The sequence below is a fragment of the Thalassophryne amazonica genome, chromosome 1 (genome assembly GCF_902500255.1).
Source record: "Thalassophryne amazonica chromosome 1, fThaAma1.1, whole genome shotgun sequence".
Lineage (NCBI taxonomy): Eukaryota > Metazoa > Chordata > Actinopteri > Batrachoidiformes > Batrachoididae > Thalassophryne > Thalassophryne amazonica.
This window is the reverse complement of record NC_047103.1, coordinates 7448979-7462169: the sequence shown is the minus strand read 5'-3', so window position 1 is coordinate 7462169 and position 13191 is coordinate 7448979. Positions and strand designations below refer to the sequence as shown.

Here is a 13191-nt window from a genome sequence, read left to right as displayed (position 1 = left end):
CCATGCAGGAAGAAACATGGACGCTCCGCTGGGCTTCAGCCGAGAGAAAAACATTCAGCCGCACATCGCGGAAAATTGATTTTTATCTTCTTCTTTTTTTTTTCCCTTTTTTTTCTTTTTTTTTTTTTTGCTCCACAGAGCAGCTGCACGGGCGACTATCTTACAGTTGGCACATCTGTCTCCATGTTTCAGCACCAATGCTTTGTTGTTTGCAGCAAAGTGGGTGATTAACAGACTCAGAGACATAAAACAAGGCGGGCGAAGGAAGACGAAGGCAAAAAAAAAAAAAAAAGAGGGACAAAAATAATCCGAAGGGTAATTTCACGCGATTTGCTCGGGCACCATAGGTGGGTCAAACCCGGCAGAATGCCCATTGATGGCTGTAATGCTGTGGCCTTGTTTTGGGAAGGAGAGGGGTGGATTTGGGGGGATTTAACTGCACAAGGTGCGAGGAGAGAAAGACTTCTGATGAAGTGGTTTGTTACTTCATTAATGACAAAGGAGGCTTGCTTCCATCGACGCGGCATTACACACGTTAAGACCAATTTAGCGCCTTTAAAGGATGTTAAAGGAAGTTTGGTGGTGCCCCCCTCCCCGTGAATAAAGTGGACGAGCTAATTGAAAAGGCGTCGCCTTTGTGGTTAGTTTCACATGTTGGGGATTAAGCTCATGAATATATGGTCTGTATTTTGTCAACTGCACCAACGAGGACAGACACACGCACTGTGGGACCAGATCTGTTTTCACGCCTCTCTGCAGGCATTTCAAACAACGTGCTTTTCTCAGCACCTATTTATGAGCTGCTCAGTGAAACCGCCTCATTCAGAAGTTCAAATAAATTAAATCTTATCCAGGATGTAAGACAGAAAGCAGGACTTCTTGATAACACCTTTTATTAATAGTTCTATAATATTCTATTTCACATTATCTTCCTGGTTTCCATATGAGTACTAAAAGAATTTGAAATAATAATAATAAAAATAACTAATTTTACCAATGTGATTTATTCAAATTACCATATTTAAGCCAGGAAATGTACAGTCACTGCAAAAGAAACAAACAAAAAGTCCTTCACTCAGTTCCTTTTTGACATAAATAATCATCTAAAAGCCTAATAATTCATAAACACAGGTAAAATCCTACACATTCATTAAAACACTACATTGAGTGCAAATGTTCAAAACACGGTCTGCAGAAATGGACATGACCCTGTTTTGAAAATCCTCCTTTTTTTTTGTTTTTTTTGTTGTTTTTTTTTAAACATCATATGTACAGTTTTCTTTCACACAGTCAGGCCTTTAGAGACAAATCTCAATTGCGCTCACATGTTCTGTCGTCAGTCGGCGTTTCCACCACTGCCCGTCTGAAATGACGGGAAGCTAGCTGCTAAACCTGCAGCCTCGCGGGTTGTTTGTATTTTTGTTTTGTTTTTCCCCACGTAGAGAAGCAGCAACGATGCCGACTGTGGGACAGACAAGAGGTGGAGACAGGCTCATGTGGAAGGTCTACGGACAGTTTTCCTTTGGTTCTGGGTTCGGGGGGGGGACGTACTCCAACTCACCTTTAGATGCTGACCTGTTCAGTCTGCATTGCGTACGGATCCAGCAGAGTTCCGTTGAGCACTGGCAGCATCCATGTTTGAAAAGTAGTACTAATCTTTTTATAAAAATCTGTTTTGTTTTGTTTTTTTTACCTCCAATGATGAGTGTCGGTAGGTTGGATTGTTAGCTTGATTACACTAAATCCAACTTGTGCTGAGAAGGTTGATTCAAACTTTAAAAAATGTTCAAATGTGGGCGGAGCCAGCAAAAGCAGAGGTTTTTAACTGTAAGATTTGAAAGATTTGCTTAATGGAACAAATTGTCGAGATACTCAATGGAGAAGTTGAGCTTATTCTCAAATAGATTTAAGCAAATTTGATGGTGAAGGCACAAGACCAGGAGGTTTTGAAATACTTAAAAAAAAAAAAAAAATTTTAACTACAACCTGTTTACACAAATCTTAAAGCACGAAAATCTGACAGAATTTCAAAGTAAGGGTCTAAAATGGGTGTAGATACATTAAGAGGTGGATCAAAGTGGTTCATGTTCATTTTAACAATAAATTTTTAAAACATTGGGAAATAAACCGAAAAACACCTTGACAAAATTATTTGAAATCTGGAATTGATGAGATAACACTTTGGGCTCAATTCAGCGAATGAGACGGAGCCTAAAAAATTAACATTGATAGGATTTTTACTTATGAGTTGATTTTCACAAAACCAAGCAAAGTGTTTGAAGTTTTGGGCGAGTCTGATTTCTTTAACAGGCGCACTCTAAAACACGCGCACATTTCATTTACCTGCATCAGGGGTTTCTTTGTTTGTTTGTTTGTTTGTTTTTTCCAACATCTTCCGTTGGATTTTAGATTAGGATTTTGTTTTGGATGAAACTTATGTGTACAAATCCAGATGAGCAAGAATTTTATAAATATTTGTTCTAATTTGCTACCGAATGAGCGACTGGTTTCAAATCGGGCCGCTAACTGGCGGTGTCTATGCTAATGAACGGTTTTGATAAAATTGTTTGTTCGATCTTTTTCTGACTGCTGACTTTGACCTCGTATGTTGTTGTTGTTATTATTCTTAAGTTTTGTGGAATTAATCAGCAGGACCAAATGTTCATCCTGATTGTGGTGCCTTTCAAGAACACTCTCCTTAGTGGGCGCAGGCGGGCGTGCACGTGATGTCAAATGGCAATAATTATGCATCTACTTTGACATGCACGCTCTTGGATGTTCGCCGGTACTCTGCTGAATTTGGTCATGCTGTTTCATTGGGCAGACATGAGGTAATGGCGATGGCGGTGGAACGAGCGGGGTTTGGGGTCAGGATGTGCTACCTGCTCCGGCCTCCAGAGGTATGAACAAAGGGGTCACGGATGTTCATGGAATGGGGCGTGAGCCCAGGACAGGGGGAGGACTGTGGGGTGTCGAGTGTTCAGCACACCTCCTTCCCTGCGGCTCCGGTGGGTAGGATGTTCAGCTGGGTCAGCTGGGCCGAGTGTTCCTTGGCTTTAAGGCGCAGCGCGGCGATACTGGAGGCCCTGCGGTCCGCTGCAGCCGAGGAAGTGGAGGAAGAAGATGGGTCGGGAAGGACGGGGCCCGTGTGGGAGGGGTTCTCGACAGGAGGTGCAGGCTGACGGAGGAGCGCCGCGGCGGTGGAAGCACTGCTCAGTGGACCCATACTGGAGAAGAGCCTAAAAGATACGACGAGCGTGAAACATGCAGTCTGTTAACACTCCAACACTGTGGAAACGTGTTCAGAATCTAATCCTGGACTTTGTTCCTCATGTAACATCACTGTTAATTTATCACAGAGTGAAAAAGACAAATCCAGAATCCTCACTTTGTGATTGTAATAATCCGCTTTCTTTGTTGGTTTAAGATCAGATCAAGATAAACTGGTTTAAAATGTTTAAAACCACATAAATCATGTTTCCCCTATTTTAAACAAGATATCTGGTTTTGAACTCTAAACCAGATGGTAAAACTGTAAAATCTTTCTCTTTTAAACAAGTTTTTTAGCAATGACAAAAAAAGAAAAGTTTGAATATGGTTTTAACTGTCAAACAAGTTTTACACCAAATACAGATAATTTATAATAAACTTTAAACATGTTTCAAACTACGTATCATCTGCTAACGCCAAATGAAAACGTTTTATTTACATTTAAACGTATCAAATGTTCTGAAAACCATTTTGGTACAGTTGCTAGGTGATTATCTTTTGGATTTAGGACAATGTGAAAATTATGGAGTTATTTTCTGAAACAAGTTATTCAATTTATTTTTCAAAGTTCTTTTCATGGTTTGAGTGCAGTCTTAAAGTTCTTTGAAACCTTTCTGTCCTCTTTTGCATGCAGGCAGGTGTCAGCACACTGACGTATCAATTGCTTCTTTGGAACTGAACCGCATAGAGCTGAAAAAATTTTAAAATAATTTTTTTATATATATATATATTTGTGTATGTACAGACTTAGTCCTGTGCCTTTTAGCAATTCTGTGCCTCACTATACCACTGAAATCCAACTTGTTGTTTTACATTTATTTATTTGTGGCTTTGAAAAACATAGTCATCAGCAAAAGGTGAGACATGATGCATGGACTCTGGTTTTTAAAGAATCGATGTTTTCGTCCATCTTTGGACTGAAAAGTTGCATTTTATTGAGATTAGAGGATACAGTGAGACATAGAAAGTATTATGGGTGTCTTGGGGAGACATCGCTTTCCATCATTGGTGGAACATACATCCTGATTCTGATCAGGATCTAGTGGTGGATTCTGTATAATGGTTTTAAGTTCTTTAATATAACTTTTTTTTTTTTTTTTTTTTACACATTTCAATAAAGTTCTCAAAAACTGAATTCTGTTTATTTGTTGATGTCAGTTATGTGAACTGGGAAAAGGATCTGGATCTGGTACCCAGAAACATAGACAGTCCAAGTTGCCGTGACGTAAGACTCAGGGTACAAACATGACTTTTCTTTCTTCATTCCAAAGCTAAATTTCCGGCATTCCTCATCCTTGGATGCTGTGAGTGCTTTTCTTTTTACTCCATGTAAAATATCAAGATTCAAGTCCTGCAGTTGTAAGGATGATTTGGTTTAACCTACAAAACATGGATTTACCTGCCAAAAGTGGGTCCAATGAAAGCCGGGTGTCGAAACATGGCAGCTGTGCCCAGGAATGTGCCCAGGCCAAGGGAAGTGGCCAGTGGTGGGGCGGAGCCGTTGTGGGGTGATGGGGCCAGACCCGGAAAAGCTGCGGCTGCGGCAGCAGCTGCCGTCCAGGCGGACTCGAGGGCGGGGTGTGGGTGGGAGGGGAATGGCCCTCCCTCCAGGTAGTGGCTGAGAGGATGACCTGCTGCCAGAGGACCAGGAAACGGCAGACCTGACGGGTGGGCCTGCACCCCGGCCTTCTCACGCTTCCTCCACTTGGCCCTACGGTTTTGGAACCACACCTGGACACAACAGATACCACATGATCAATGGTAGCGGGTAACTAATCCTAAATGATGATGATGATAAACTTTTTTAAACTTCTAAGTTCTTGAGTTGGCCTCCAGCTGAAAGAGGAGACTGGAGGCAATGTCATCAGTCAGATTTCAACCCAATAATGTTCCGAACAGGTTCTTGGTTCAGTGAGGAGCTGATTAACTTCATCACTGAGGTAGAAGTTTTTTTCCCCATTTCATTTGAGTATGAGCCTTATGACATCATAAAGCTCTGTAGACACACTGCTAGGTGGAGGACTTTAAAGACATCAGCCGTTATTACTCATTTGGGGTCCTGCTGGTTGGATGCTCTGCTCCAAATTAAAAATAATCTGTCTTTGGGTGGATTTAAACAGCTTCAGCTGGGACAGTTTTTGATGTGTTTATAAAATGAGTTTTAAGAGATTCAGGCTGTTTGAACTTTAAATTGACTAATTGAGAAAACTGGTTATATTAAACTAATTTTGACTGGATTAATGTGCTAAATTGTTTTGAGACACTAAATTGGTGTCACACTGGATATTTGTGACTTTTGAACTGCTGTCGTGTAAACGGGTGAAAACTGCTTTAAACTGGATGTAAAGTTTGATTAGAAGGTGCTATAATTCTTTTAAACCAGATATTAGGTGTGTGGGAGTTTCTCTTTGGTTTAAACTGCTTTGAAATGACTGAAACAATGTGAACTGGTTTTATTCACAGACTGGTTTAAAGTGATTTTGAAGATACAAAATGGTGTTTTAATCTGTTTAAATCTGAATATTTCAAACTTAGAAATTCATCCATCATAAAAGTACCATTCCTGCCTTAATAACTATATTTTGATTGACTCAAAGCTGCCAAACATCCTGTAAGCCGTTGATGTTTGCAGCCAGCGGGATGTCTCACATAGACATAAACTGATGCTCGTAATCTTGGAGGCGTGGCTTTGGCCTGAGGAAGAGTCCATTTAAATTTTGAGATGGATGCAGATCAGCAGTCATTTTGTGATTGGAAAAATATGGAATGGGATCTGTGGATTTCCAAGTTTCCACCAGATGGGCGTCCTGCCGACTGATGGGACGGTCTCAGATGAAGTCACGGTCAACCGCTGGCTGAAATGGCCATCAAACGTCCACTGTAACATTACTGAAACATGGCTATTTGATATTATGTCACAGTCGACGATTGGCTGAAGTGTAACTATAAAAATGCACCTTGTCCAGCACCAGTCACTGTGGCTGCAGCTGGACGTCCATCTCATTATAAGGTTGGACATCTGCATCACACTTAAAAATGATATTTTAATCAAAGAATCCTGTGCTCAGGCTGCCCAAAATTTTACTTTGACTGAACTTGAAAAGACAAGTTGATCACTATAAATTAACATTTATAGTGATGAAAATTTTCAAGTTCATTCAACTTAAAATTTGAAATAATCTGGACACTTTTTTTTGTTTTAGATTCAAAATATCTTCACTGGCACTTCAATATAAAACAATATTGTTGGGTCTTGGTGGAGGAATGAACGTCCTCTAGTTTTTATGGAGTGGTCTTTAAATAAATAAAGCTTTTGTTTTAACTGAGAAATAATTGTCTGGGCTCCCTTAAATTTTTTAATTGAACTTTACAAAACAAGCTGGGTTTTTTTTTTTGTTTGTTTTTTTTAATCAAATCTTTTTTCTTAAGTGGAGTCAACTTAAAGTTTGAGGGCAGTCTGAGCGTCTCTTTTTATTTATTTTTTTTTTTTTATTGGTAGTTGAGATAGAAAATAACCCCTCCCAGGCTAGTTATATTTTGCTGAAACAGCGCCCCCACTGACACTTCAACACAAACAGGATTGTTAGACGTTGGCAGAGCTGTGATTTTTTTTTTTTTTTTCTTCTTTCTTTCTCGAGTAGCCTTTAAAAAAAGGTGTGTGTGTGTGTGTGTGTGTATATATATATATAATATATAGACTTTAGAAAATAATTGTTTGGGCTCCCTAAGTTACCTCAATTTATCTTTTCAAGTTCTACTAACTTAAAACATGAAGGCAGTCTGGACAGTAGATTCTTAATTTAAAGCATTTGTACAGTGTCCTTTGACCAATCTTAAGAAATTGCTTGGTAACACACAAATGAGCCAAATTAACTTAATGTTGATACTGCTTTGTTAATTTGGACAAACTTAATTAATTTACATTATCAATTGAAGATTTTTTCTTTTTTAAGGTTCTTTTTTTCCTCCCCTCTGGTGAGGGCTGGTGTGAGCGTCATTAGGTTAAAATAGCGCCCTCTCCTGTCTGGATGTCAGCTTGTCACGGCTGAGGGGTTCGGCTCGCACCACATGCTGCTGCACGGTGCAGGTTTGAAGTGTCCCCGGGTCTGGAGTCCAGTTTCCTGTCTCTCCTTCACTGTCCTTAAAATAATCACAGTAATAAAGACAGAAAAGCTGCAGCATGCATATATATATATATATATATATATATATATATATATATATATATATATATATATATATATATATATATATATATATATATATAAATAAATTGTGCAGGTGTAGTTCCGCTGTTGGCCAGCAGGTGTGAAGTGTGCGCTAAAGCGTCAGAGTGCTGTGGGACTAATTAGTCGGTGCAGCCTGCAGGCTTCAGGGCGGGAGCAGATAATTAACAAAAGAGCCACTGCTGAACGGGCTCCAATAACAATTAATGCGCTTTAAATTAAATTCTCAAGACTCCATCCAAGAGACTATTTAACTTTCCCACGCACGGAGTGGAAAATGTCAACATTTATTCCCAGAGGCCTGTTTAGCAAGGCACAGCCCCGCGGGAATTTATGAGTTTTTATCACCTCCTGATGGCGCCAGTTAAGTGATTTGTTCACTTAAAGAGACATCTGTTGTTCCGCCGTGTTTGGACGGTCTGTCCGGTTCGGGGCGCGCGCGGCGCGCACGCGGAGCGCAGCGCAGCAAACACCTTTAATGGTCCATCAAAAAAAAAAAAGCATCGGATCAATGCGGCTCTATTGCGATCACATAATGGGAAATCAAACAGCATTATAGGCCTCCTCCTCCTCACACCTCCTCCTCTTGTGCGCACTGTTTGCTCCTGCACTAAGCGAGCTTTTTAGGAAGCACCGGAGTCGCTTAATTGCCGTTAAAACGTCCTCCGCGTGCTCATAATGACGTTCAATAACAGGAAAGAGCCGTCATTTAACACATTTCTACCGCAATAAATTACTGCCGCAAATTGGCCCCTAATCGTCAATCAGTGACGCGCAGCAGCATCAGACCCGAGAAAATGGACCTGATTCTCACCTGGGACCGGTTTCTAGGGCCACAGGCTGGAATCAGAATATTGATTAAGTGCTGTTTCATTATAATAAAACTTTATGCTGCAGATGCTCGTTGTTCAGGGGCGGCTGCAGCTGAACCACAGGAAGTCTGCACCTCTTAACAATAAAAGATTTTTTGTTTTGTCAGATGGTCCTTGGCTCACAGTGATCCAACCCCCTTCCTTTAACTCTGCAGTACAGTTTTGCCTTTAACTCTTTAACCTTCTGACATCACAAAGATGGTGGGGGGGGGCTTTTTTTTCTACTGTCCTCTTCTGCTGGATTATGGCCAGTGGTATTATTGTTGTACGGCTGAGATGTGCACTTTATCAGTAATTCCCAGATAAACTAAACTATAAAATAGAGCCATATTACAGTTTCTACTTTGGTGGAGTGATCCCTATAATATTTTTGTAAAGTCTCATACTGGAACACCCCATACAGGATACCGCAGCCCATGACCTGCTTTAAGAATTAAAGAAAAAGTTGAAACCCAAGTTACATTTTGTAAAAACTAAAAACCCAAAAGTTTCTTTTCTTCCTTGTGAAAATGTCCTTACATTGTCTTTCTGTCTTCCTTTAGTTTTGATGGCCTCAGTCATCATGTTTGTTGTTCCAGTGTGAATTAGATACATTATTATTTTATTTATTTATTTATTTTTGCAGGCTGCTTGCTGTGTTTTTGTGTTTTCCATGGGGAGACCCATCCAGTCTGTCATTTGTGTGCTGTATTGGGAGGAACTACAAGTTGTTCAATTTTGACAATATGGAAATATTTTAATTTTTAATTTCAATCGTAGTGACTGAAAAACATTTCAGACTTTTCTAGTATTATTTTGGATGGGGGGGGGGGACAGACTACAGCACCAAGGGAGCTCTGGTTACACCCCTGGTTTCTGATGCCTGAACTCTTGCTTTACTGATTCAGTGCGTTTTTAAATAATTGCACTTTGCAGTCTGTGAACTTTAATGGTGCATTAACATGAGGCAGCTTGTGACCACAATTCTTTACTAGTTTATTTTATTTACATTCACCAAGAGTGTTATTTTGGTTATTAGCAAAAATATTAAAAAACATGTTATTCAAAAATTGGGAGACTATTTGAAAACTAATATTTAGTCCAAAAAAACCTGTAAACTAGAAAAATGGAAGACTGTAATATCCAGTTAATGTCAAAAATTTGATTTGTTTAAGCTGACATTTTTATGTATTTATTTTTCTTTTTTAAATGCATTTATTTTATTATTAGTGTAATTGTTTTTGAGTGCTTTCATATTGTAGGACACTTTCACCTACATATACATTCTAAATGTATAAAACTAATATATATATATATATATATATATTTATACATACATAGTTTTATATGTTTAGAAAACATAAAGCCTTTAGTGTGACTATTTTACAATTATACATCCATGTGAAATGAAACAAAAGGTCATTAAATGGCATTATGTTTGTAAAATATTGGTATTGTTCAGTCTTGAAGAACTTCGTTTTTATCAATTAACATCTTATTTTTATTGTATATAAGGGCAGAAAAGAGTGAAAAATGTGCATTAGAATCCATGACATCTTCGAATGTTTGTGATGAGCAAACTAAATAAAAATACCATCAAACACACAGAATAACTTAGTTCATTATCAGCAAATTGAATTAGCACATCAGCACTTATAAACTAAAAAGAACAAACATATTAAAATTATCATTTTTACAATATCGTTATCAGCATTTTAGCCAGTAAATTAATTTTATGTTATTAATAATGTCAAACAATAAATTATTACTTTTTAAATAAATGTAATTTAGCAGTGTGGATTGCAAAACAAACAAAGAAAAAGTTGAATTTGATCGGTAATCTGCACATTCTTTGAATCTGGCCAACAATATCAGCACCGATACCAACCTGGTATCACGCTGATTTTTTTTTTTTTTTTTTTGATTGACAGGCAGGGGGGTTCTTACTTGGACTCGGGCCTCGGTGAGATCCAGGCGCATTGCGAGTTCTTCTCTGAAAAGAATCAAAACATTCAGAGGTTACTGGAGCAGGGAAGAAAAAAAAATTAAATTGTTTTGTTTCCTGCCGTTTTTCACCGGACAAACAGCAGACAAACAAAATGTTTTTAATTTTTTTCCCCTCGTTGTAACCATATTCTATTTTCTCTGTCAGTGATGTGCACAAATGGCTGCAGTGATTGTTAGATTTTCCTCCAGGCAGACCTGTCACTGTGTAACAACATAATAGCTGCAATAATCAAACAACAAGCAGCCCGCCACGCGCACACCTGCAGGGAAATAAAATACAGAAATAAAAATCAAAATCTAGTCCATTGTCTTCCAGCCATATAAAAAAAAATGCAGTCAGAAAATGTACCCCACACACACACACACACACACACATAGCAAGCATAGACAGATATACACGCACAATAAATCCTGCAAAAAATGTCTATTTTTAACATGCATTTTTCATGCAAATTGATGCTAAATTGCCAACACATACTGCGCTATTCTTATCACTTATCTTTCTGCTTTATGCGCTGCAATTTTTTTAATTCGATATGATCTTTATACTGCGAACTTATCCATGTGTAAAATTTTAAGCCGTCCAATTTTAATGGGAAACACGGGTTTTGGTTGGTTATACTCCAGCCTGCGAGGTTTGTGCGCACGATTCTCCTATTTTAAAATAATATAGTAATGTGGATTAAATTCTGTATTTAGTATCTTTTTGTTTTCGATGTAAAGTTACATTTTATAGAGCAGTACAACTTTTCTAGGTGGATATAAATCATGAGGATAGGCTACATAATTTATACCTAATAATATTTGTTAAATTATATGTAAAATTAGCAAAGCGTCAAAATAAAAAATGTTACTAAATCTAATAGTTGATATTTCAACGAATTTAAATTTGACATTATTTTAAAAACATTTGCAGAGAGGTTTTGAAAATATTTTTTTTTTTCTATCGATGTGATTTGTTGGTAAAAGCTGGTTCCGACCTGGTGAAGACGTCCGGGTAGTGGGTCTTCTGGAAGGCCCGCTCCAGCTCCTCCAGCTGGTAGCTGGTGAACGTGGTTCGATACCTCCGCTGTTTGCGCTTCAGCATGCCCTCCTCCGAGTCGCTGCCCGCCGACAGACACACGCTGTCCTCTCCGTCCCCGGCCGTCACGCTCTCCTCGTCCTTCGGGGACAGAGCCACCGCCTCCCCGCAACTCTCCTCCTCCTTCCCTGCGCCCTCCTCGAACTTCAGCGGGCCGAGCTCCACCAAGAGGCCGCCGTCCTCGGAGCCCTGGTCGGGGCTGCGCTCGCCGTCCGCCCGGCTCAGGGACGCGTTCTCCCGGTACGACTTGCTTCGGCTGATGCTCACCTGCGGAGCCTGGCTGATCTTCAGGCTGTCGGCGGTCTGGTCCAGCAGGAGCCGGTCCCGGTCCAGTTTGTCCGCCTGGTTCTGGAGGTATTTCCCACCGGCTCCGTACAGCCGGCGGAGCTTCGGGGGCAGGTGCATGTCCGTGGCCAGGACCAGGGCGTCTTTGTTCGGGCCTGGAACAGACAAACGATCCGCCCGTTTACAGGTGCAAGGTTCGAGCCGGGAGGGCGCAGCGCAAACCGCTGCTCCACCCGGACACCGGCAAGAAACCGTACAACACGCCTGCAGGCCCATAAATGATTTCTTTACTGTCAGATGTGGGAAAATTACCGTTTTTATCTGGAATAATTAAAGATGTATACATTCTACACTGATGATAAACCAATTTAAATCAGATATTAAATCGTTAAACACTTTTTATTTATTTAAGTGGTTCAAATTATGTTGAATCTGGATTCACTTTCCTACAATTTGGATCTTACTCGGTTTTAACTTAATGGTTCGAACTGCCGTTTAAATTTCTAGACTTTTTTTTCAGATCTCTGGAACAGTTTTTTTGTTGTTTTTTTGTTTTTTTTGCACTTTTCTGACCAATCGATTAAGCTTTAATGTCCTAATATTAAGAGCCCTGTGTGTGTGTGTGTGTGTGTGTGTGTGTGTGTGTGTGTGTGTGTGTGTGTGTGTGTGTGTGTGTGTGTGTGTGTGTGTGTGTGTCGGTCTTACCGTCGGGGTTGTGGTCCGGATCTCCTCTGGCGGACAAACTTTGCGCTCCGATGATCCGGACCCGACAGGGGCTCCGGCGGCCCAGAATGCTGTCTATGCAGTAGGAGGAGAGCAGAGTCGGGGACTTGGAGCTCTTCCGGTCGGTCCGGTCGTGGATGTCTTCGTCAAAGTGTCCGCTCATGTCGACGCTTCGGTTCGTCTCGTTTGCGCACGAAGCAGCAGTGACGCCTGTCAGCCTCCCTCTCTCCTCCTCTTCCTCCTCCTCTCCTGTGCTCTCTTTTTCTTTTTCCTCTTCAGGTCTCTCCCCCCCCCCCCCCCCCCCCCCCCCCCGTCTCTTTCTCTCTGATTGGCTCGTGTCTGCTTTGATCTCTTTGATCTGTTTTCTATATATTTTATGATTAAAATTAATTTGAGGGAAAAGCAACAAAAACATGACATGGAGTGTTTATGTGGAGTGAACTCAAATAACTCCATGAGGTTATGGAGAGGATCACTTAAAATCATTTCATAATCAGTTGTGACATTTTTATTGTTTCCTCTTTGCCAGAGGTGGCTTCTTGATTTCAGAGGCCTCAGTCACAAAGGTACCAGTGGGCCCCCAACATAAGAACTACACGACACAGGGAGGCAGTCCCACTCCCTGTGGCCTTTGTGAGGTCATAAGGTAAAGGCCCCCCGCTTTACAGGCTGGTTCTGACGCAAAATGCTGTGACCGTAAATCCCATGAAGTTATAACATCACCTTCCTGTAAAAAAGATTGCAAAAA

General features: G+C 40.3%; 1 protein-coding gene across 1 annotated transcript; it reads right to left on the bottom strand.

Moving 5' to 3' along the window:
* Window positions 1-2774: 2774 nt before the first annotated feature.
* On the bottom strand, window positions 2775-12742 carry arxa (aristaless related homeobox a). The gene is made up of 5 exons (XM_034194741.1): window positions 12426-12742; window positions 11335-11875; window positions 10295-10340; window positions 4670-5001; window positions 2775-3239 (listed from the first exon to the last, which is right to left on the bottom strand). The coding sequence occupies exons 1-5, from the start codon at window positions 12604-12606 to the stop codon at window positions 2981-2983; spliced, it is 1359 nt and encodes a 452-aa protein (XP_034050632.1). The 5' UTR covers window positions 12607-12742; the 3' UTR covers window positions 2775-2980.
* Window positions 12743-13191: the final 449 nt, after the last annotated feature.